Source organism: Physcomitrium patens, chromosome 3 (genome assembly GCF_059467195.1).
Source record: "Physcomitrium patens ecotype Gransden chromosome 3, ASM5946719v1, whole genome shotgun sequence".
NCBI lineage: Eukaryota > Viridiplantae > Streptophyta > Bryopsida > Funariales > Funariaceae > Physcomitrium > Physcomitrium patens.
The window spans coordinates 1798999-1823675 of record NC_143412.1 but is presented as its reverse complement, the minus strand read 5'-3'; the positions used below and the strand labels follow the sequence as shown (position 1 = coordinate 1823675).

The window sequence follows — 24677 nt, the reverse complement described above, 5'->3', positions numbered from 1 at the left end:
TTTTTATTTTTGCTAATAGCCATTTAATTTAGTACTATATCATCTTTGAGTGACTTTCTAGTTCTATTGAAAGACACAAGAGTGTATTGAGGATTTCTTTTTTAAAGATTTATGTCCTTAACAGCAAGTTAACATCTCAAAATGTAGAAGTCATAAATATCTTAGTTTTGTTAAGATCCTATGAACTCCAAATAATGTGAAGTCTTTTGATGAAAACGAAGAGGAGAGCATGTGGTGAAGGAGAGCCACCACTTGTCTTTTTGAACAATCTTAATGTATGTATATGTATATAGGCAAATAAAATAAAATAAAATAAATAGTGTATAACACATGAATATATACACACATACATCTGCATACATACATTTATACATGTAATAATGTCCATCTCTAATTCGATTTTCGAAGTATCCTTAGAAGTGGGGGATGGAGGTTAATAGAGAGGGTTTTTAGGGTAGAGTCGGAGGTGGCGAGGAAGCGAGTCTCGCTCGCTCGCATTGCGAAGTGCACAAACTCAAACTCTCTCTCTCGTCGCAATCCTCTCGGATTCGCACCGCGCACCGTCTCCGTCTCGGTCCATTCTCCTGCCCAGACGTCGCCGGAATGCTTCCTCCTCCTTCTCCTCCTCCCTCACTCCGCTCGCCACCAATTCGGGCTGCATTGTCTCACTCGGGTGGCCCTCTGCCCGATTCTCCGCCTCCCACCTTGTGGCCTTGAGTGCGATCCTACTTTGTTTGCTCTTCAATCTTCCGTTTAATCTCGTCTTGTGGGTTCGCCTGTCGGTCCCAGTTTTGCTGCCCTTGTTGTCCCATGAGCTCTGCACGATTTTGGAACCCTTCGTAAGGAAACGGTCACCAGTTCAGTGCAGTGACATCGGGCTAAACGTGCTGCGAATAGAAACAGTTGGGTGGCTCTGGAGATTAGGGTTGCGAGATTAGGGGTGCGAGGTTCAGTTTCAACGTGCTCATGAGCACAACATTCTGGCCTCGTCGAAGCGGTAGCGAATCTGGTTTTGGTCGTGGAGAGACGTAATTGGGGTTGCGAAGCTGGAGAGGTAGGAGCTGAGCAGTGGACATGGCTAGCGAAGCCGCCGATCCCAGCTCGTCAGGGGCGGGGGCACCCGAGGAGATCAAGATTTCACGCTCCATCCGTAGTTGTAGAGGATGTTTGTTGTATTCGAGTATAATGCGTGAACGTGGACGTAATCCCGTGTGTCTGGGTCTCAGCCGGAGCACTGATGCGCAAGCGTACATCCCCGATGGTAAAATGGACAACGAAGTCGCTAGGAATTTTCGAAACTTCACAGATTTCAAGTATGCCTGCATAGGGTACAGTACCCACAAGGAGGTTAATTCTAATCAATTGACCCAGCCGACGGACTCCACAAACGAGCTTCCCTACTGCTTTGGCCTGGAGTTTCTTGCTGATAGAAAGCCAACCACGCAGGCTGTTCCTTCTACCGAGACAGCTCCTTACACCAATTCACCTCCGCCTCCTAAGCCTCTGGTACGTGGACCTTGCATCGGGAGTTTAAATCAGGGTTCCGACTGTTGTTTTTTCCTTTATTGTTGTTTGCAATTCAGATGCAGAATTTATCTGTTACCTCCAGTTACTTATTTCATCTACCCTGAACGAGTGCCGCTTATGGCGTTACCTTTCGTATCGGACTTCGTGTGCTCAAGAATAGCTCTTAACTCCATCAGACTGGTGAAGTGTCACCAATTATATCATGGACGATATAGCATTTTTCTTTTTAGATGTTGCAGCATCTTTCGCCTGCAAGCTTTGACGCGAATTGTCAGTGCGTGGGAGTCGAAATTGGTGAGATTACGCTGACCTGCATTGTTGTGCAAATGTGTAGCAGGAACGACCGCACAGAGAAGATGGCCCCAACGCATTACCGAGGCCACCATCGTCCATAGGTGGCTTGGGCGGAGGAGGGTTGTCCGCTGACGAGTTTGCAACCAGGTTTTTTCGCTCGTCTAGATTGGTGGCAACTGCTGTTGTAAACAATGTGGGTAGGGTTGCAAGCAACATTAGATCCACAATAGATAAGATCTTTACATCAGACCAAGGTCGTCCAAAAGCTTGACTCTCCTGCTGCCAGCCATGTGTAAGTAGAATAACTCCACGTTTCTGATCCAGAGTCGACACCTTTGAATACACTCATTAGCTTCTTGCAGACAATCGGGATTAGCGGTCGAATTTGACACTGGCGTCCGGTCAATGCCACGTGAACTCCACTCGCGGTGGCTATCTACATGTAGATCCAGCCTGTGAGTCCTTCGCTATGAGTGACTTTGAAGTGTGAGCAATCAGCAGCATATGTAGTGGAGGCTGATTATTTAAGGGTGGGGTCTACTCTTACGGGCTGATTATTGTAGCCTCTTCTGCAAGTTATTTCTCCATTCTCTAGCAGTTTCTTCTAAACCTACGAGTATCTACTTTGCAGTTTACTTCATGTGATAGACTTTGAGGTTGGTACATGGTCCTCGTTCTCATACCAGCTGGGATGTACCTGCTTGATTCTTCGAGGAGACCTTCTGCTTGAGTTGAGTAAACAGGATGATTGATGCTCAATTGGATTGAAACGCTGCTATGACTATACAATCGGCATTGTATTGTTTCAAGAGTTGTAACATGCTGTACTCTGGAAAGACTTATGAGTTCACTACAGCAGGGGTTGGAGAGTTTTTTAAGTTCCACTGGACAATATCCTTCTTCCAAGTTATACAACTGAATTTTCAGGGAGAATTCATTGGTATCATCTTGAAGAGTCCGGATGAAATCGGTTTTTTTATTCCTGTCTGTGGAGCATATTGGTTATCGATTAGAATCCTCTACTGTTGCATATTTTTTAGATCGAGGATTACGATTCTGCTCTTCTCATGTTTATCAAGAATTACACCGCTAGTTGGCTTTCCAAATGACAAGACCACAGTCCACTTGCAAACCGTTAAATGTAGGGTTTTGGGTTGTTAATTTTAAAGAAATGATAAGGTTAATACCAATCAAATTATTCAGCTCTAGTGGAAGTATAATTAAATGAACCATTGGGAGCACATTTATTCTTTATATGGGTTTTGAAATACATCGAATTATCGAATTATGTGGTATCAAAAAACCACAAAAGCCGTAGTTAAGAGGCATGTTAGAAGTGTGGTATGTTTCTAAGAATTTTATTTGTTAAGAGATATTCTTGAAGGATTTCAAATTATTTATTTATTGAAATCTGAAGTATAAGCATAATTTGTAAATTATATGCTATTATTGTTATTATTCTTTGTATTGCAAATATTACATGTGCCTAAAGTAGAGTGCCTATGGAGTTGGTCTGAAAATTTTGACTACTATACATGGAGTTTGTATGCATTAAGAGAGAGATTTTGTAAAGATAGTTCCAAAAAAAATTAAAAAAGAATTAAGTTAGTTAGAGGTGTTTACAATGTAAATAATGCTTCACATATATACACTTGTATATAATACTTAAATGATTTAGTTTTACTTAAAACAACCAACAAAGTTCTTCTAAGAATAATATTGTTATGTTATACTGTAATTATAATTTTCAAATAAATAGCATTCTTCTAAAGACATTTTAATTTATCTTATAATAGCAGATTCAAAAGCAATTCAATTTTATAAGCAAACTCAAATTTTGATTAAAAAGATACTATTAAAAAGAAGATAATAAAATATGCAATCAATTGTATGATATTCTGCTTTAAGTTATAAATTAATAGATCATGATGTAGGAAGTTAATAAACAAGATTCCAATAACACCATCAAATACAATCCTTGCATATAGCCCATAGAGTGACTTAATACAATGTTACATAGATTGAGTCATGATTATAGTCATAGCCTTAGAAATTATAGTTTCAAAGTAAATATTTGATGAATTCAAAGTAGAATGGAAATAAAAAAGATTAGGAAAAATTAATAGACACTACTAAGTTTTTTATCCTTTTTCAAAAGATAAAAATATAAACCAAAATAACTAATTCTTAGGTTAAAAACTTAACATATAAAACTATTGAAGTCTATAAAAAAAATATATAAAGAAATTCGTTAGGAAAAACCGTAGAATAATTTAAAATAAAACTTGAGGTCAAACTACACTTCATCTACAAGAATTAAAAGATAAAAAATAAAAAACAAAAAAATATTATTTACACAAAATACAAAATATTTCTGAAATTTAATACTTATTATGAAGAACTATTAAAAAATCAACAACAATATTTTTGCCTAATAAAATTATCATTAAATAGGCAAACAAATAGCATTACAATTGATGTTTAACTTAGGTATCAAAATAAAGATTACATTACAAGAATTTTCCATCGCCTTCATTCATAATATTAACCTTGATAAATCTTTGAAATTGTACTTTTATGATTTTATGTAATAGTTGCATAGCTGAAACAACATTGATGTATGCAAAAATTGTAAAAATTTATAATATTAAAAAATTAAATTAAAAAATTAGAATAAAAAAAAACAAACAACCAAATAAATAAAAACAGATAGTTTAAATTACAATTTCCAATTCATAACTATTTTTATTATAAAAGGACAATGTAAATTTGGTGCTTGAAAACAACATATAGAGCAAAGATAAATAAAAAATTGTAGTTGCAAAATGCAACATCAAGCATGAAAATTAATGGTATGTTTTTTTCTAAAACATAGTGATTTTTAAATCACTTATATTACATGTTGATTTAAAACAATAAAGATACAATGATGTTAATAAAAAAATATTTATATCTTTTTATATAATATTTTGTATAATATAACATAATATAAAAGTATAATGTTGCAATAGTTATTGATATTGTAATAACATTCTAAAAACATTATTCAATTTAAAGGAGAAATCAATTAGATATACTATATTATCATCAAGAGTTACTCAATTAAGTAAATTTATTATTCAACTCAACTAAATAAATTTACTTGATGAAGTAATTAATACTTTGTTAGGTGAAATATTATTAATAAAATATGGCTTGGAATAAGAATATTTAATACTAAAAGAACTAAGTACATAATAGATTCTTCTAAGAATCTTTAGAAGGTAAACATCAATAACTTATCTTAGGTATTAATTGTTTATTTTAAATTTTTATTGTTCTTTGATAGAAACTTAGGCTTATACTATAAAGAATAATATAAGAAAGAATTATATTTGTTACTTGTGTATACTAACACAATAAGTTTAAGTTATATATATTAAATTTGATAATATGATAGAATATGGTAGAAATTGTAGAATATTTATTTAGTAGAATTTATAAATCTTATTAGTTCCTTGTAGTTTAAGGTAATTTTTGACTATGCTATTTGAAGGATTTGATTTTGGCATTAGCACCAAATTATCTATTATATAAGATAGCTCAAAAGATAAATGGCTGAGACAAATAGTGGTTCTCATTTGTTGCATGGATCACTCATCGTTTAAGTTTAACTGAACTTAAATACTAGAATTTAATTAAACATGATTAATAGAATGTGTTATGCTAGGGTTTAACTGAACATGGATGGATTTAGCAATGTATTGTTTGTTGCATGCACACAATACTATTAAAGATGAAGTTTGATCCTTGATGGAGAAGAAGGCATATTTGCAATGATTTTGTGTTTTTTTTGAAGTTGCTTTCTGCACTTGCAATAGACATCTATCAAAAGTTTTTATTTTTTTATACCACGGATATTTATGCATTTTATTTGAGCATCTACCAAAGAATTTGTAAATGAGAGTATGGAACAAAGATAAGTTTACAATCTGAATTGAAAAAAAAAGCTTAACAAAACTACAAAGATTAGAAAAAGCATACTCTTCATTTTTTTAAAATCATGTTACCAAGCTTTGTATTGCAAAATAAGTATATTTTTAGATATTTCAAAAAAAATCTAAATTTTTTCTATATTTGCATTACATTAAATTTCAAAATTTTCATTGTGTTTTGCATTGCAAAGTGAATGTATTTCTAAAAAATTTAGAGTTAGTGTATTAAGGTTGAAGAATAGAGATTTTTTTTTTTTTTTTTACTTCTATATCATCAAGAAATAAAATAATTTTTATTAATTTATAATTTTATAGTTTTATATTTATAGTATTTATTTTTATAATTAATTTTTTAAATATTTTTTATAATTTTTACATTATGTTTATTATATTAAATTTTATATTATATCTTTATTATAAAAAATTCTTTAGTAATATAGTTTTATTGGAATTTTAAAAGTATTATCAACTACAATAAGAATTGATGTATAAAAATTTAATTATAAGATTTTTATTTCTTGCTTTTATGTAAATCTTTTTACATTCAAATTTATATATATATATATATATATATATATATATATATATATATATATATATATATAGATATATATCCATTTTTATATATAAAGCCATAAATATTTTCAATAAATATTATTTAGAAAATAAAGAAGTATATATATTATTTTATTTATTCAATTTGATTTGTAAATTGTAATATTTTGAAACAATTAAGCTTTTTGTTGTAGCAACTTGTTGTAAAAATATGTATAATTCTGATTAATAGGAATACATAGATATAAAATCTTTATTTTTGTCAAAGCATTGTGGTATTATAATTTTACTTATTAAGTTACATATACTTATTTTAATTTTATGGATACTATGTAATCTTACTAAAATACTTAAGTAACAAGGTTTTATTGGAATTTTATGGAGGTAAAATTTTGATGCCTATAAGTTGACTCCAATTGTTTGGTAGAAACCATGCTATTATAAATGGTTCCACTTTAACAATAATTGCAATAAATGGAAGAATAATTTCTCAACAACAATATAAAAAATATGAATGATCGCAAAGAAAAGATGAATTTTTTACAAATAAGAGCAAAAATTTTCATCACAAAACATATGCCTAACAAAGTTGAAGAAATCAAGAGAAAGATCAAAGAGAAGTTGTAATAACAAGCATTAATGCTGTATATAATCTATAGAAGATGCTTGTTTTGTATCTTTATTATAACGCATTGCATTAGGTTGACAAAAGTTTAACTTGGTTGCTAAGTAAATTACAAATTGATAAAGATGGATTATTTTTCTTATCAACTTTTTTTAAGGCCTATTAAATATTCTTCAATTTTGTGCAAAGAAAAGCTATTGTAAGAATTTATAGTTAACAAATAAGTAGCAATTAAGCAATCATGTCTACAATATCTACATTATAATTAAAAAAAATCTATGTGATGATTTGTATTAAGGATTAGTACATGTTATCATAACTCATCTAAGTATTTGGCTTAATAAAAGAAGATATGAATTAAATAATAGAAGATGCAAGATCTTATTTCCATCATCACATATTAAAAATACAAGACATATGATGGAAATACTTCAAGATTCTATAGTAATTATAAAGTTTTATCAACATCCCAATATTTTTATGGCAATGATAGTAAATCCAAGATGATACAAAATCTAAAATAAGCCACTTTAGAAACAACAAACAAGTGATTGGCTTTATTTGATCGTCCATATATTTGAGCTAAAGATACTTGTAATTATAGAAGATATAATATATATATATATATATATATATATATATATATATATATATATATATATATATATATATATATATATATCTTTGATCATGTTATTGCATATGTTTATACTATTAAGTTTTAAAAGAGAGGTCTACTTCATATATACATCTTAATTTATTTGGATAGAAAAAACAAGATTAGATGAATTGCCAATGTAGATTGTATAGCTTTTTGTAAATTTTTTGGATAAAGTGTCACGGATATGAAGCTTGAAGAAAGAAAATCCTCAGTGCTCTCTTGTATCATTGAAAAGAACTAGAAAGTTATTCAAAGATGATATATTATTAAATTAGAATGGCTATTGCTAAAGACAAGAAGACTAAAAAGTCTTGGAATAAGATTAAGGACTAGAAATGTATTCACAAGAGTGAAGAAGGCTTCACTTTTGCCTCCTTATATACTTATAAGTGAGAGCTACGTGGCAATGTCTTATAGGACCTCCAAAACGTGTTGATTTTGCTAGCTACATGTCTTAATTTGCAAGGCAAGTTATCTATGTATGCACCACATAATTAGCTTGTTCTACAAGCTACTACATGGAGTTAACTTGTTTCACAAGCAAACAAATCTAAAATTAAAACTGCATCTATGAAGCTTCTAAGAAGCTTTTCTAGAAGACTTTATGAAATTAATCTATATTTACCTACTTCTACCTAATCATATAAGTAACTATTGAGGTAAATGTACATCTCCATGACATAAAGACACCAATTAAGATCACTTGAAGTTATTCTACAACACATGGTGCATGTTTTATGTGGAATACAAAATCCTTAAGCTCTTTATGTAGAAGATGATGGTTGTACAAAAAGATACTTAAAGGTGTTTGTAAAAGGAATAATAATGAATGCCAATGTATATCACTAATATCAACAAATACATGATGGAGGAATGTTTAAAGTTCAAGAAATGAATATTGGCAACAAAGATGTTTTTTCTATTTTTTATACAACTATTTTGAAAGTATAATTGTCATATAAATGTTGAAGTGTGTATATCTATTTATGCAATTAAGAATATTTATAAGTACATCATTAATTTCTACAATATTTTATATGGTATAAGACAAAGAAGATATATTTTTTGAAAAAATAGAAATTTCCTATTAGAAGGTTGAAATTTACAAATTTGTCAATGAAAAAAAGATATTATTTGAGGCTTCTAAGAAACCATATTAAAAGTTCACAAAAATTTGATTGCTTAAAAAATATTAATAGAATTTTTCATCCAATATTCAAAAGTACATATGCAACTTAAAGATTAATTAAAGATGAATAGGCAAACTTCAATAGAATCAAGAAACAAAAGTAGCATTTGAAGCTTTAAAGATAGCCTTTGTTTTTGTACCAATCTTGTATTGCATTGAGATTTTTAAGCCATTTTTTTATAAAAATAGATGCATCAAACTTTATTTTAGGTGCCATATTGCCACAAATAGGAATAGATGATAAACTTCATTCAACAACTTTTTATTTCCTTCTTGCTTCTATATTTACTATCTATCTAAGAGTTAAGTTGTGATGTTTTATAGGACCTCTAAAAATATGTTGACTTTGCACAATACATATCTTAACTTACAAGGCAAGTTTTAATATCTACCCAAAGTTCTTACATTATTTAAATATATTGTACATAACAACTATTAAAAAATAAATTGAATCAAAATTATAAGAATACCAATTCAACAAAGGATTATTACAATATAGATTATATTAAGCATATATTAAGTGTTATTCAAAACAAATAAATAATTTAGAAATAATGAAGTTTTTTATTTTATAAATTAAAAAAAATACAATATTTATTTGATAATTTAAAACTTAATATTCATTCTTCTTGATATAGTTATTTTATCTAATATGAAGAATAATATTACCAACATATTAGAAGATTTATATTTTTTTACTTTAAAACAATGGAGGCGTAAAAAAAATTATTCTATTTTATTTTTTAATGTTTCAGCATGAACTTATGGACTTCATCATACCCTAATTTTAAAAATAAAATTGTAATATTATATTTATTATTATTTATTATTACAAAATTATGAATTTATTATTTACAAAGATTACAAATAAGTAAAAAATTAACATTAACTTTAATTACTTTCAAATCACTTTATTGTTTTGGTATAAATTATATAATTTTTTTTATGCAAGTAATAAAAACAAGGGAGAATATTACACATGCTTCTAAGATTTCTCAAAATATCAAGAACACCCCTGAATTCTTGATAATAGCAAAGCTATCCCTACATTTTGTAATAGTTGCAAAAATGTCCTTTTCATTGATAACCTATCTACTTCCAGTTTTTTTTAGTTTGAACTAGGGCGAGTAGCGGCACTTTTTTGCACTGCCTAAACTTCGCACCAAATTATTGAGATCATTAAATATAGCTGATGCTCTCCATAATATTTACCATAGAATACAGTAAATACTAGAGCTACAATATTTAGAGTCTAGTGGAGAAGTACTCTTTATCCTCTCCCCTTTTTCTCTTCTTGGATACGAGACACAACCAGATCAATAGATTTTTGTGTGTGAGGCTCTCTCTCCTTAGAAACCCTCTTGTGTGTATGACTTACTATTATTCTTGTGTGCATGTATGACTTACTACTACTCTTGTGTGTGTGTATGACTTACTATTACTCTTGTGTCTTTTTAAACATTTTCAACACGTTATCAACACAACTCTCTTCTATACACTATCATAATTTTTTTTGCTCTAGTCTTTGACTCTTCAAACCTGTTGCTATCCTTGCTCAGTGTTTGCCTCATGATCTTGTTCTTCTTGCTGGCCCCTCATACATTAGCTGCTTGCTTAGAGCACTTGTTCTACTTTTTGTCCTACTTGCTTAGAATATTTGATCCAGCCCAATTTTAGCTCAGCTTGCTCCCTACTCTCTATTGTGCCCTCGCCTACTGCCGAGCTATCGCCACACTTGCCACTATCGTCACTGCTACCCTGTTGCCGCTAACGCTGTCGCCCACTGCCATTGCTTGCCATTGCCCACCGCTGCCGCTCGCCGTTGCCTGTCGCTGCCAGCTGCTGCCACCCCACCGCCCTACTGCTGCCACCCCACTGCTACTTACTGCCGCCATAATGAGTGCTTCAACATCTTCAACTCCTTCTACTATGGTTCCAACTATTACCATTGCATCCCAATATTTTTAAGCTCTTTTATTTCTACCATTGACTATGGATGGAAACAATTATCTATTATGGGCAAAAATGGCAAAAATAAATTTATTTATAGAACAACACTTGGATGCCATTATATTTAAAGAATCTCCTAAAATAAGTATTTCTATACCTCCTGCTATTCGTTGGAAAGCACTTCTTCTCCTTCGTCGTCATCTTATACCTGCATTACAACATCAATATTTGAAAATGGAAGATCATGCAGAAATTTGGAAGAATCTAGATTTGATCATCAAAAGACCATTTTTCTTCCATGTGCACGTCATAATTGGACATATTTATGTGTCTTGGATTTTCTAAATTTAAATACTCTCAATAGTAAAATGTATAGTATTGTCTCACAATTACAGGTATGTAGACAAAGCATTTCTGAAGAAGAAATGATTGAAAAAACTCTCTCTACATTTCCTCATATATCTACTGTACTTGCACAACAATATAGGAACATGAAATTTCAAAGTCATTCTCATCTCATGTTCTATCTATTTCTTGTAGAGAAGCAAAATGAGCTACTCTTGTACAATGAGGAAGCTCGTCCTATTGGAACTACAGTCCCAGAATTTCATGCACTTAATATTTCAAAGTCTAAGAAGAAATTATATAAACATGGAAAACGTGCTCATAAGTATCAAGGTAGTCATAGTCAAGACCATTTCTACCCATATAGAAAGAATAAACGTTCTATTATTAATTACAGTAGAAAATAAAAATTAGAGATTTGTTCTTGCCATAAGTGTGGAATGATTGGACATTTAGCACATGCCTGCCGTACTTCAGAATATTTTATTAAAATGTTCTAAGAAAATAAGAAATTACGAGCTGAGGCTCGTGAAGTTCATACCATGGATGCATCCATGGAATCAATTGGTGTTCATGTCTTAGAGGCTTATATGAATGATAGAACCTGTAATGATGAATCAAATGATGCGCTCATTGATTCTGCAACTACACATACTATCTTGTGAGATAGACGATTTTTTATTGAAAAATCTTTAACTTGGCAAACTAAAAATATAATAACCATGGCTCGAGCAAATGCATTTTTTTTCTAAGAAGGCACAGTGATGGTAAAATTACCTGCAGGTTCTATCATAAAATGTAAACATGCGATGTTTGCACCGTCAGTACCTCGGAGTGTGATCAACTACCGAGATGTGCGTATTAATGGTTATCACTTCTCGACCACTACTTTAAATAGAAAATCGGTTTTGGTTCTTGTAAAGAATCATAAAATTATTGAAAAAGCTTTTGCTACAGAAAATGGTTTATACCGAATTGTGATTTGGCCTCCTTTTATATTTAATTTTGCATCATCTATCTTAGAGAGTTGTGTTTCTCTCTAGCATGGACGATTGGGATATCTAGGATTCATATTATTTAGAAAGATCATTCCATGTATAACTGGGCACAATTTAAAGCCTACAAATATAGACTCTATAGAATTATGTTATGTATGCATGCAAGGTAAAATGATTACTCGGCCTTCAATTTGGAAACTTCCACAAGAATTACCATCAATGCTTAAAAGATTGCATGGTGATATTTGTGGTCCTATTAATCCAATATCAAGACTTTCATTATTTTTTGGTCCTTGTTGATGCATCAGGTAAACAATCATATGTTTCATTATTATCAATTCGAAACATGGTGTTTGCCAATCTTATATCTATGCTTATTCACTTTCGGATACATTTTCTTGATTATCCTATAAAAACATTGCATATAGATAATGCAAAAGAATTCACATCAAAGTCTTTTGAAGACTATTGTACTGCAACAGGAATCGAGTTGACATATTGTGTTCCATATGGATATGCTCAAAATGGACTTGTAGAGTCATTTATAAAGCGTATACAACTCATTATCCGACCACTCATCCTTCTTGCAAATCTACCTGCATCTATGTGAGGTCATGCAGTTTTATATGTTGCAGCATTAATATGCCTCCACCTTTCTTCTCTTGAAATTGTTTCACCATATGAGTTCGTTTCGGTTCATGTTCCAAATGTATCTCACTTACGAGTATTTGGTTGCTGTGCTTGGATTCCAGTACCAAAACCTCAACGGTATACCATTGGAGCTCATCGACAAGAAGGCATATATGTTGGTTTTGATTCACCAAGCATTATTTGTATTATTGATCCATCAACTGACACATTATTAAGTGCACGTTTATAAAATTGCCATTTTGAAGAAAATTTATTTCCATCTCTTCAAGGAGGAGTATCCAATCAACAAAGAAATAAAGTACTCATATTTGAAGCACCAAAAACATTTACAACGAATCCCGATCCTATGACATCTTTGGCAAAAACTGAAGTTGCTAAGATTTTGCATCTAAAACGGATCGCAGATGAAACACCTGATGGCTTCAATGATGCACCTAGAATTACAAGAGTTCCTATTAATGAGGCTCAGAATGCACCTGCTCAGATTGCAGTGCCATTGACTATAATACCTCAAGTTATAACAACAACAATTAAAAAAACTCGTGGACCAGATAAGCAACCACGTAAGAAGAAAGCTATAAAATTGACTAATCGTGGTATTATTTTTCAAGAAATTGCCACACATCTTGCAGGACTACCAATTCATGATGATATATCCATGCATAATGTACCTTCAATTCCTATGAAAAACAATCTTGGAATTGGAAGGAATAAGAACAAGTTGAGTAAAGAATTATCTATTATGTATTGTGCTACAAATGATATTTGGGACAGACCATCTATTATGGTAGATGAATCATTTGCATATATGATTATAGAAGCCCTTTCTTGCAAGGAAGACCATCTTGAACCTCAAACCATCGAAGAAGCGATGTGATGCTGAGATTGGTCAAAATGAAAAACTGCTATTGAGGAGGAATATGCCTCTTTGCGTAAGAGGAAAGTCTTTGGTCCAATTGTAGATACTCTTACATCTTACCTTGTGGGATATAAAATGGTATTAATATGCAAGCAAGATGCTCAAGGCCAAATAATCCGCTATAAAGCTTGTCTTGATGCTCAAGGATTTATTCAACGATTTGGCATTGATTATGAATCCACATATTCTCTAGTCATGGATTCAATTATATTTTGATATATTATTGGAATGATAGTTCATGCTACTCTTGAGATGTATCTGATGGATGTAGTAATTGCATATCTATATGGTTCTCTTGATGCAAATATTTATATGAAAGTTCCACTTGGCTTAGAAACAGGACCTTAAAATTGATCCGCTCTAGGAAAATATCATGGTATTAAATTATGTAAGGCCTTGTATGGTTTAAAACAATCTGGATGCATGTGGTATCAATATCTTCGAGATTATTTAATTACAAATAATTTTATAAGTGATCAACTAATCCCTTGTTTGTTTATCAAATGAGATAAAATTGGATTTGTGATCATCGCTATATATGTTGGTGATCTTAACCTAGTGGGCACTACATTTGTATGTATTACAGCTACAAACCTACTTATACGTGAATTTGAGATGAAAATGCTAGGAAAAATAACTTTCTGCATTGGTCTTCAGATTATGCATCTAACAGATGGTAGCATTTTTCTCTACCAACTAACGTATATTAGACGAATCTTGCGAAGATTTAATATGATTGATGCTTATCTATTGTCCACACCAATGGTTGGACGTGGTCGTGATGGTCATGATCTATACCGTCCATGCGAGGAGGAGGTGGAAATATTGGGAGACCAATATCCATACCTTTTAGTGGTTGAAGCACTTTTGTATTTAACTACATCTACAAGACGAGATATTGCATTTGCAGTTAGTGTTCTTGCAAGACATAGTGCACGTCCAACACTACGACATTGGAATGGCATCAAACAGTTATTACATTATTAAAAAGGTACTGAAGACTTGAGATTATACTATACACAATCCGCAGATCCAAAATTGGTTGGATATTGTGATGCAGGATATAAATCTGATATTGTAACAACTAAATCTCAAATATGATATGTATTCTTAAGACATGGAGCTGCAATATCATGGAAATTAGTGAAACAAATAATAACCGCAACTTCATCTAATCATGCAGAAATTATTGCCTTACATGAAGCATCTCGAGAATGTATTTGATTGCGATCAATTGATAAATTCATTCAAACAACCTGTGGATTTTCATATGATGATTCTCCAACTATCTTGTATGAAGATAATAGTGCTTGTATTGCACAAATGCAAGTTGGTTTCATTAAAGGCAATAAGACAAAGCATATTGATCCAAAGTATTTTAGTTATATCCATGACTTGATTACTGATCAAGCACCTATAATTAAGAAAATTGAATCTACAAATAAACTTGCTAATCTCTTCACCAAAGCTCTCCCATTAAGCAACCATTGTCGACTTACTTATGGCATTGGTATGCGACGACTTGCTCTTCTTGAATAAGAAAATTAATGAGCTTTTTAAATAATTAAAGAAAATGATGTTGTACTCTTTTTCCTTCATCTATGGTTTTGTCCTTAAATAAAGTAAGGTTTTCTTAGATAAGGTTTTAATGAGGCAACAATTGTTGATCTTACAAGATCACAAAAAAGTATAGATCATAATTCTATACAAATTTTATATTATGTAAATATTATGATGAGCGAGGAGGAGTGTTGAGATCATTAAATATAGCCGGCCCTCTCCACAATATTTACTATAGAATACAATAAATACTATAGCTACAGTATTTAGAGTCTAGTGGAGAAGTACTGTTTATCCTCTCCCCTTTTTCTCTTCTTGTATACTTATCCTCTCCCCTTTTTCTCTTCTTGCAAACTCACAGCCCATCCAGATTAAACCTTAGCTGCAAAGTGCTCCAAGTCAAGGGAGGACAAACCCGTTGATGAGCTTGGGATTCCACGTCCTCACGGCCTGCACAAAAACCCGAAGCTCTTCCACGGATGTACCAACGTCGAAGTAGTCGTCTAGAACGGTGGTGAGCACGCAACAGCGTGCCCAAACGAGCCTCGTCTGCACCATTTCGGGCTCAAACATTATTGCAGCGCCTGCGAAGTAGCACTCCACGGATTTCTGTCTAGCAAAGTCGAGGTCTTTAAATTGGCAGCCATCATTCCATTTGATGACATGCTCGAGCTCCTTCTTGTGAAGATCTTGTTGAAGTTCTGCTTTGGCCAATTTGAGAAACACTTTGTTGGTGACGGCCGGATTCTACAGAGCGACTTGTCGATCCAGATATCATCAGTACCATATTGGTCCAAGTAGGTGCGATGCTCAAGACGATGAAGGCTAGCATACCAGGGGAATGTGAGATTGTACTCCACCTCGCCCGTTAGATCCTTTATGAGTATCCAATTAACGAAGCATTCATTGTTTTCATGCTTAGTTTTCAAAAAGCCACTGGAAAAGCTTCTGGCCTTTTTAAGGAGTGTTTCCCCTGGGAAGAGCGTTTGCGATGCTCGGCTGAGGTTGAACATTCGCGTGACGGCTTGGCTAGACTAGCCGGCGAAGCGGAAGAATTCACCATCTTTGAAAAACTGTCTGAAGCAGTCTTCCTTGACGTCGAATCCGTGTGCGGGGAGAAGGCGGAAGGCCATCGCCGTGTCATCCACGTCCTGCACAGTTGAATTGCTGGCCCAGCCAATACCACAATCCTTCCAGTATCTGCATGCAGAAAGAGTCGTGACAAAGAATAAATTCAAGTCAAAGTTTCAATTGTTGAGTCCGAATATCACAAGATGAAACGTCAACTGAAACGTTTCAAGTGAAACGTCAGCCGTGCACACTCCAATTCAAGTCTCTCATGGGTAGAAGGCACACAAGTATACATATTGTAGGCACTGTCTGACTTCTCGTTCAAAGTAGCGGGATATTCCCAGCCTTTGTTGGCGGACTACCATCTGTGACATGAGTCTGTGGATAGAAGTCCGCCTACAAAGAATATCAATGCTCCTAATTCATTGAATGCAAATGAGAACAGGGGACAGGGAGAGAGAGTCGCGGAAGGAGTTGATCCCTTGTTGAGTTCCGTCCCAGTGATCGTTAGTGCTCACCGAGCCTCAGCAGTGAAGAAGAGAAAATGTCAGTAAAGAGAGGCCTTTAATTGGTGCGGAGTGCAGGCAGTGCAGAAAAGTGCCGCTCCTCGCCCCAGTTCAAACTAAAAAAAACTGGAAGTAGATAGGTTATCAGTGAAAAGGACATTTTTGCAACTATCACAAAATGTAGGGGTAGCTTTGCTATTATCAAGAATTCAGGGGTGTTCTTGATATTTTGGGACATCTTAGAGGCATCTGTGATATTTCCCCTAGAGTAATTAATATATATATTAAAATAGTTTCGGAAGTTTTGGAAATAAATAAATTTAGAAATTAATAGAGTTTATTTTTAAATATGTAAAGGGGAATATTACTCTTTTAAACTTGATATTTTATAATTTTGTGACACGCATGAAAATAATGACAAAGAAATGAGCCGATAACAGGTCACGAATATTTCGGATGAATGAAACCACAATAAATCATCCAAAAACATTTCAAACTTCGTCTGATGACGTCATCTTCATGGGAACGCAACGTTCCCAGCTCCGCTCACCCTGAGTCCAGCAAGCGAACGTGAATTGGGAACTCTGCATGGCTCGGGAACCTGGTGGGAGTGACTCGCGAGTCATGGAATTTTTGAATTGAAATAAGAGAAAAAGCAAAAAGGCGCCAGAAAAAAGCAAAAGGCAGGGGGGATCGGGAGAAAAGAGGAGGGAAGCGGAAAGACGAAGAAGTAGAAGACCCCCGCGATAGGGCGCCGTAGAGCGCGAGTTAAATAAAAAGGCATTTTCGAAGGAGCGGTCAATTTTTCTTCTTCTTCTTTTCAAAGCTTGGCGCAGAGACGAAGATGGAGACCAGGCTTCAGCTGACAAGAAGTTCGCGATGAAGGAGATCGTCCACACAGGAGGAGTCCGTCTCCCCTTCCTCGCCGGGTTCCGATCCCAGGTCACATTGCTCTCTCCTCGCGGACTTCGATGCATCGGGACAGACCTTGTTCAAAATGGAGCAGAGACGTGAAAGTTAGGGTTGTAGGTGTGAGGGAAAAAGAAGACGAAGAAGAAGAAGCAGAAGAAGGAGGAGAAGAAGGAGAAGAGCGCACGAACGTGGCGCGGAGGACCGTGAGATCTTGACGTTTGCGATGGTGGAAATGTGATGTGTAGGTGGATAGGTGAAACTGGTGGAGTTGAGTATTTGTTGCGTGCGGTTTTGTTGAGCGGGATTGGGGTGTTGGTGGAAGGTGGTTTGATCGTTGGGAATACGATGGTGTTGGAAGTCGGAGAGGAGATCAGGAATCAAGCAGGCGGTGGAGGTTAGATTCACACTTGGATTGAACAATGGCACAAGGGACGTCGCTGCTGGCAGCTTGCGGAGGCGAAACAGTGAAGCTGTTCGACGTGTCTATTGAGACAGGGGATCCCTGCACGTTCCAATACACTCCTTCTCCGGGTTATCACGTCAATTGCGCGCGATGGAACCACACCAGTAAGTTTCGTCCTGCCCTCACCGTGGTCTTTATTTTTCTTAAAACAAAGTAGTTCATGCATAGATCAAGAAGCCCAGTTTTGGATGCAGATCTAGTGCTCGGTGGTTTCGTGAGTCTGGTATTGAGGGGTTTAACGGTTGAAACGGAGAATCTGCCGTAGACGTAAGGGCTTTGCTGCTGCGGCGAGGCACCTTGTGCTTGTGTAAGTACGTTGTTTGAAGTGCAGTGCAGTAGGCATTTTTTTTTTTTTTTTTTTTTTTTTTGTTTCCCGCAATAGTGCCCTTCTCCGCTCTACTGTTATCGGAAGTGCAGTTGTGAACGGACAAGGCGGTATGGATCGGCCTACAGGCAAGCAATGTGTTCACTGTAGGTTTGTCTGACTGTAGCCACAATCTTGAATGCGCGTGGTTAGACAGCCAGCAAATACCAAAGAAGAGCGCTGGATAGAGTTCTGCAATTGTAAATTAATATCTCTCTGATAGAATTCCGTTAGTAAAGTAGCGGATTCACCACTTTTGTCCCTTAGTTTCTCAAGTTACTCAAGATTAGGCTGCTCGCGTTGTCTTCTGGCCGAGATGTCTACGTATGGTAAAAAATATGGCGAGGTTTTGAATCAGCCTAGTTCTGCATTCAGCTTGCTAGTATTGTTTAATCTGCGGGAATACACACAGTATAGAGATGAGGACACGCTGGACTTTGCAGATTCGGTAGTTTTGAACAGAGTAGGCTCGCACTCATGAGTTGCATCGTGCACTTGAGTTAAAATCAATCGTGGGCAGAATTTGGTGTAGTAGGATATTGAGTGACTGTCATCTCAGAATGGTGTCTGAAAATTGTACTCTTGCGCAGCATCCGAGAGAATTCTACTTATTCCTTGGCGTGTGAATGGGAAATAGGCTTTTCATTTATTTGCCACCAGAGTTTTCTTGTCTGCAGAACCAAACATGAGGCCGTCATCTTTCGTGAAGTAGTACCTATTGCAAAATATGCTGAGCTTAGATATCTCTTCGTATACTAGTTTTTATGTTAGATAATTATATAGTTAGCATGAAACTTGTTGGAACTTAATCATTTCAGTCACTGATGGTTTAAATGTTGAAGTCGTTGTTTACATATTGTTGAAGGTTGCATTCACTGCATATGCAAACCTCATCATAATGTGCTTGTCGCTAAAGTGGGTCACCTCGACTGTTCTTCGGAAGAATCGAATGTGATCGAATTTGAAAGGAATGTCCTTTTTCATTCGACAGAAGAAAGTGTTGGTATTATATGTGTCACGATCTCCTGAGTTCGGAAATTCATTGTCTATAGGAGATATTTGGAGACCCATCGATAAGAATTCTGCTAAGACGTCGTCCAGTGAATCTTGACATGTTTTTTTGTACTCTTCTTTCAGAGAAGACGATTGAAGTAAGACCTTTGTCGGCTGTTTATAAGATTTGCACAGTTTCAGCCGGTCCTCTGCATATTAAGAATAGTTTAGAAAAGTGATAAAAGCAACTAGCGGAAATAGTCGTCTTAACTATTGATATGATTGGAATTTGTTTCCTATTGCAACTTTTGGACATTTCTGAATCATTCTTTCTTCAGACTTGGTGGTTGCGAGTGCTGGAGAAGACTGCAAGATTTCGCTGTGGATGAAGAATGGTCACAGCATAGGTGTTGTGCCTCAGCCTGGTGGAGAAGCGGATGACAATATCGATGTAAGTGCTCAAGTGTTACAGAACTAGTGTTACAGAACTAGTGCATGCATACTAGGAATCGAAGGGACATTGTTATTGATGCTTCCTGGAACCTATGGCATGCTATGACAGTTTTTCTCAGCAGAAAGAGACTTTCGGCGAAGTTTGTGGTGAAGAAATGGGTTTGGGGGAGTAATCGCATTTGTATCTGTTGCAGGAATCTATTCTAGGAATTTGTTTCAGCAGTAAAGGATCTCGGTATCTTGGTTCAGGAGGAACTGGTAAGGTTGTCCGTGTATGGGATCTACAAAGGAGGAGATGCATCAAGTGGTTGAAGGGTCACACCGACACTATCACTGGTGTTATGTACAACTGTAAGGATGAGCACTTGGCTTCCATCAGCATGAAGGGTGACTTGATTATACACAACCTTGCATCAGGCACCCGGGCAGCAGAGCTCAAAGATCCTAATAATCAGGTGTGAGCAAATGCGATTAGTCATAGTTCACGTATTCAAAACGATTCGAGAAGCAATCTTTATGACATCACTTGGTTTTCATTTAAGCAGGTTCTCAGAGTTATGGAGTACTCCCGATTGAGTAGACATTTGCTACTGACTGCTGGTGATGACGGTACTGTCCATTTGTGGGATACCACTTCACGTAGTCCCAAGGCAGGTCAATTTTTGTATTTTCTCTATACTCTTTATTTTAAGTTGAGTTTTGGATATTTCTCGTGACCGTGTGTCTTGGAGCTGCCGTTTTCTTCAGAGTCCTTGAGAATTTTTCTCCAAGGATTTGAATGCTTTGAGTTCCACAGAATTTTCGGCTTTGTTACCACTACTTGGACGGAAATCTGATATCATTTTTAAGGGAACTAAATAATATTCGTACTTGCCTTGCAGTTTTTAACATTCTTGATACTTGGAAGGACTTATCCTTCTCAAGACGTTGACCTCTTATGACTTGTGTAGGAGTTAACATCTTTCTTTGAACATGAGCGAGATTGATATCGAATTTTAATGATAGTTATTGTTTGCTGCAGTTGTCTTGGCTGAAGCAGCACTCAGCACCTACCACAGGACTCTGTTTCTCACCTACATCTGACAAGGTTTCTTTTACGTACTCTAAGTACACCTGTTTTTAACTAAGACTAGATTTTTGAACACTCGCTTGGAAAGAACCTAGACCTAAGTTTAGACGCTTGATTCTTAAACTTCACTCAATCATATATGTCTCAACAACAACTATTCAACTTAACAACAGTTAATTTATTTTTATACATGACTTAGGGTTTACCTAGGATCCAGCATCTGCCACAAGTGGACGTGCAAAATATTTGGAATTTAGATATTATCTATTTACACATTGCTATTTTCTTTGCACCAGTATTAATTCAAGCATCTGGTGGTAGGTACTATGGATTGGTTATGTGCAATACTTTGTAATTTTCATGTAATTTGTGTTGCCAGATGATTGTAAGTGCTGGACTGGATAAGAAATTATATACATATGATCCTGGTGTAAAAAAGCCTGTGTACTGTGTACCATATGAAGCTCCTTTTGCATCCTTGGCTTTTAGAGATGATGGCAACACATTGGCAGCTGGTACCAATAGTGGTCGGGTTGTGTTCTATGATGTGCGTGGTCGGCCCCAACCCTTCACAATCCTGCGAGCTTACAGTGCTTCCGAGGTAAATAGAAATGCATTTTTGGGTCTTGGCTGTAGATGGAGGAAATCTCAAGTTGTGAGACTCTCGTTGACGGATGTTATCTATATTACAGGCCTGAGAATAATAGATGTATTACATGTGTTTTTAATCTTTGCAATTTCTCTTCATTGTTTAGCAGGATGTATCAAATACAAATTCCTACGTAATCTCCTCCTCATTTTACTCAATAATTTCGGACCTAATTTCTCATTTGTGCAGGCAGTAACAAGTTTGAGTTGGCAACGTTCGAATCCAACCACTGTCAAAGATACAAGATCTGGAGAGACAGCTCTTTTAGGTGATAGTAATGAAGAATCTGTCATAATGCCAGATCCACTTCCTGCTGGCACCAGGGGGCGGATAACATCCGGTGCTCCACCTAGTAAACCTAGTAATCGTATTAATTCGTTTTCAAGCCAGGAACCTGCTTCAGCTATCGGTGGGCATTCGGGTATCTCAAGGCCAAAGTCAGCAGGAGGAGATGTTACACCTTATTCTTCTATGCGTGCATGGGGAAATGGTCCAATGTCTAGACATCAAACCCCTCGGATGAATGCACTCATCTCTGGTAAAGATGACATGGAGGTTTTTTCACCTCTTGTTGATGTACAGCCCATTACGCCATCAGTTACAGGTTATTGGGAAGGTGGGGTTGCTGGAGATGAGTTTAACAGGGATATGGCAGCTCTTGATGGGGACAATAGAAGAAAAACAACCTGGGGAACTCCATTAGTCCGGCGGTTTCCTAACATTGAGGATGTGAAGGAGGATGTACGGGAGTCGCGTGAATCTCGTGATTCAAGTGTTTCACGCAGGTCCTCCCTAGGATCACGCCAGGTGCATCTCGTTACCATTACAGCTGACTTTCAACACTTTTGCAATAGCTCAAATCACTTCCTGGATGTAGTAAAATTTTATTCATCTTATTTGATGCTTATTCTGATGCAGTGTGTAGGTCCCTCGTTTGCCTTTTGGGTGATTTTCTTTCGTTGCAGATCTTCTTTTTGTTGTAGTTTTTGAAATGTTTACTTGCGCTCATGCCATATTCTCCTTGTTTATTAAATGCGGACGAGGTTCTTTCTCTTTTTATACTCGTCTGGTAGGTTATTTGTTTTGTGTTTTGATGTCTGTAACGGATTGGCAGGATGATTTACAGGGAAGAATGTCAGTTACTCCTCCTCCTGGAATATCCAGTAGGTTGGATCGATCTCCATCGTTAACACCCCCTGAGGCATGGGGTGGTGAACCTTTGGAAAGAGGCGGCTTGAGACAACCAACAATGTCTAGGTTTGCCTGTTTTGTCAAATATCTGGATGTCTCAATTGAGTTGTATAACTTTTTGGTGATTATTCCGTTTGTGAGCTCGCCATTGCAAGGATATCGCGTGTGTGTGTGTGTGTAGTGATTTGTAATTTTCTAAGTTTGTTTTCCCCTATCATTCTTTCGTAATTTGTGTATTGAGTATTATTTGATGTGTTGGTTGCGGGTGGTGCAGGTTTGCATCAACTACAGGACTTCCATCATCCCGTTTTGATTCACTAGCAGCTTCTGCAGATAATAAACAATCATCTTCTACAAAGGGTGATATTCCGTTGCTTAGATCTCTTGAACAAGACTCGTCTTCACCTCTAACGAATGGCGTGGGTCATCAGCCAGCCATGGTGCCAGCGAGCGATTTTGAAGCTGGAACTCTAGCTGCAAACAGGAAGTTAATGTCTTTCGAGGCACGAGATCTTAACTCAAGCTTATCACGAGCCCTTCCTGGGTCCTTTCCAAGGTCTGCTGTTGATTCAGGGTCGCCAAAGCAAAAGAAGCCAGGGTTGGAAAGAAGAGAGGACAGTGGCGGGGTCTCTGGAAGTTCTGATGGAAAAGACTTGGAGAATGGCTATGCATTAAGGTCAGATGCAGCTGGTTCTATTGGGCCCACACCACCTACATCAAACGTACGTAAAATCCATCCCAATTGTATCACAACCCAAGTTGTCACAGAGCAATCTGGAAGATTTTAGTTTTGTTCGGAGTTGGGGGGCATATGTTGCTACGAAAGTTCCTGACACTTCCGCTCGGTTTAACTTTGTTTGCCTTTGGCAGGGTCATGGTCATGGTCATGGTAGCGTGCAAAGAGCTCAAACTCCACTTGAGCAACACCAACAACAGCATGGGATAGGAACTACGGGTTTCGCTCTGCAGCTGGTGCAAAGAGGTCTAGAAGAAAGCCTTGGTGCCGTCCAACGAGCAATTCATGAAGAGGTTCAGAATGTTCATTTGGAGCTACTTCGACAGTTCCATATCCAACAGGTGACTCACGAGTTCTGTTCAAAGGAGGGGCTCCTAGCTTCATTAGTCACAAAATCACTCGCATTGGCTTAGTTAAGTTAGTTCAGTGCCATCTGTATAGTCTTATGCTGTTTGCCATTGACTTCTCAATTTGGGTTGTATTGTTTTCAAGTTTGGTCCGAAGCTACTTGTCGATCACTTTTCTTCTAATTTGTGGAGGCTAAACATTTCGTTACTGCAGATGGAAATGAGTAGCATGATGGATTCATTTTTAGAAAAGCAGGCGGAGCTCGTTGAGGAGGTCAAAGCCCTTCGTAGGGAAAATCAACAGCTACGTGATCTTTACTAAACGTAGATTATACGGCACGACCCGAACATCAAGTCAACTGACTAGCGAGCTTTAGATTTGAGAGAGTTTCGTGTATGCCTAAACCTCTTGTATCCTTCACGGTACGAATGTATAGGAGAGGATTTTCCATTGTATTCATTATGTTCCTTTGAGCGTAACTTGCTCAAAGGCATGAGATCTTAGATTGCTAAGAAGTGTCCCAAATTTACTGAATTTAGAGCGCGCACTTTCATCTGGACTCCAGTACATTTGTTGTTGGGAAACGATACGTAATTTGGAGTTATCAGAGTTTCCAAAATGTACACGTTCATTATTTTCTAAAGACCAAGGAAGTCAATGTGAGAACTATGAAA

The 24677-nt window shown here is 35.8% G+C and overlaps 2 protein-coding genes and 1 pseudogene across 5 annotated transcripts; 2 read left to right on the top strand and 1 right to left on the bottom strand.

The window, feature by feature from the left end:
* Positions 1-453: 453 nt before the first annotated feature.
* LOC112279297 (uncharacterized) lies at positions 454-2580 on the top strand. Of its 2 annotated transcripts, none has more exons than XM_024513586.3 (2): positions 454-1506; positions 1862-2580. In XM_024513586.3, the coding sequence occupies exons 1-2, from the start codon at positions 1075-1077 to the stop codon at positions 2090-2092; spliced, it is 663 nt and encodes a 220-aa protein (XP_024369354.1). In that variant the 5' UTR covers positions 454-1074; the 3' UTR covers positions 2093-2580. The 2 variants fall into 2 exon arrangements, with proteins under 2 accessions (XP_024369354.1, XP_024369355.1); XM_024513587.3 differs by having other exon boundaries at positions 477-1506; positions 1865-2580.
* Positions 2581-15239: 12659 nt separating this feature from the next.
* LOC141045148 (ent-kaurene synthase CPS/KS, chloroplastic pseudogene) lies at positions 15240-16495 on the bottom strand (annotated as a pseudogene).
* Positions 16496-16603: 108 nt separating this feature from the next.
* Positions 16604-24677, top strand: LOC112280687 (protein NEDD1). 3 transcript variants are annotated; one of them, XM_024516486.3, is made up of 12 exons: positions 16604-17005; positions 17266-18304; positions 19896-20008; positions 20205-20465; positions 20556-20660; positions 21032-21097; positions 21459-21680; positions 21918-22535; positions 22855-22985; positions 23194-23641; positions 23790-23996; positions 24217-24677. In XM_024516486.3, the coding sequence occupies exons 2-12, from the start codon at positions 18157-18159 to the stop codon at positions 24322-24324; spliced, it is 2427 nt and encodes an 808-aa protein (XP_024372254.1). In that variant the 5' UTR covers positions 16604-17005; positions 17266-18156; the 3' UTR covers positions 24325-24677. The 3 variants fall into 3 exon arrangements, with proteins under 3 accessions (XP_024372254.1, XP_024372253.1, XP_090104655.1); XM_024516485.3 differs by having other exon boundaries at positions 22843-22985; XM_090248529.1 differs by having other exon boundaries at positions 16604-17093; positions 22843-22985.

Coding starts and splice junctions, on each gene's coding strand:
- LOC112279297 (XM_024513586.3), top strand. CDS start 1,075: ATGGCTAGCGAAGCCGCCGATCCCAGCTCGTCAGGGGCGGGGGCACCC. Junction 1,507..1,861: donor CTCCGCCTCCTAAGCCTCTG/GTACGTGGACCT, acceptor GCAAATGTGTAG/CAGGAACGACCGCACAGAGA.
- LOC112280687 (XM_024516485.3), top strand. CDS start 18,157: ATGGCACAAGGGACGTCGCTGCTGGCAGCTTGCGGAGGCGAAACAGTG. Junction 18,305..19,895: donor CGCGCGATGGAACCACACCA/GTAAGTTTCGTC, acceptor TTCTTTCTTCAG/ACTTGGTGGTTGCGAGTGCT. Junction 23,642..23,789: donor CCACACCACCTACATCAAAC/GTACGTAAAATC, acceptor TGCCTTTGGCAG/GGTCATGGTCATGGTCATGG.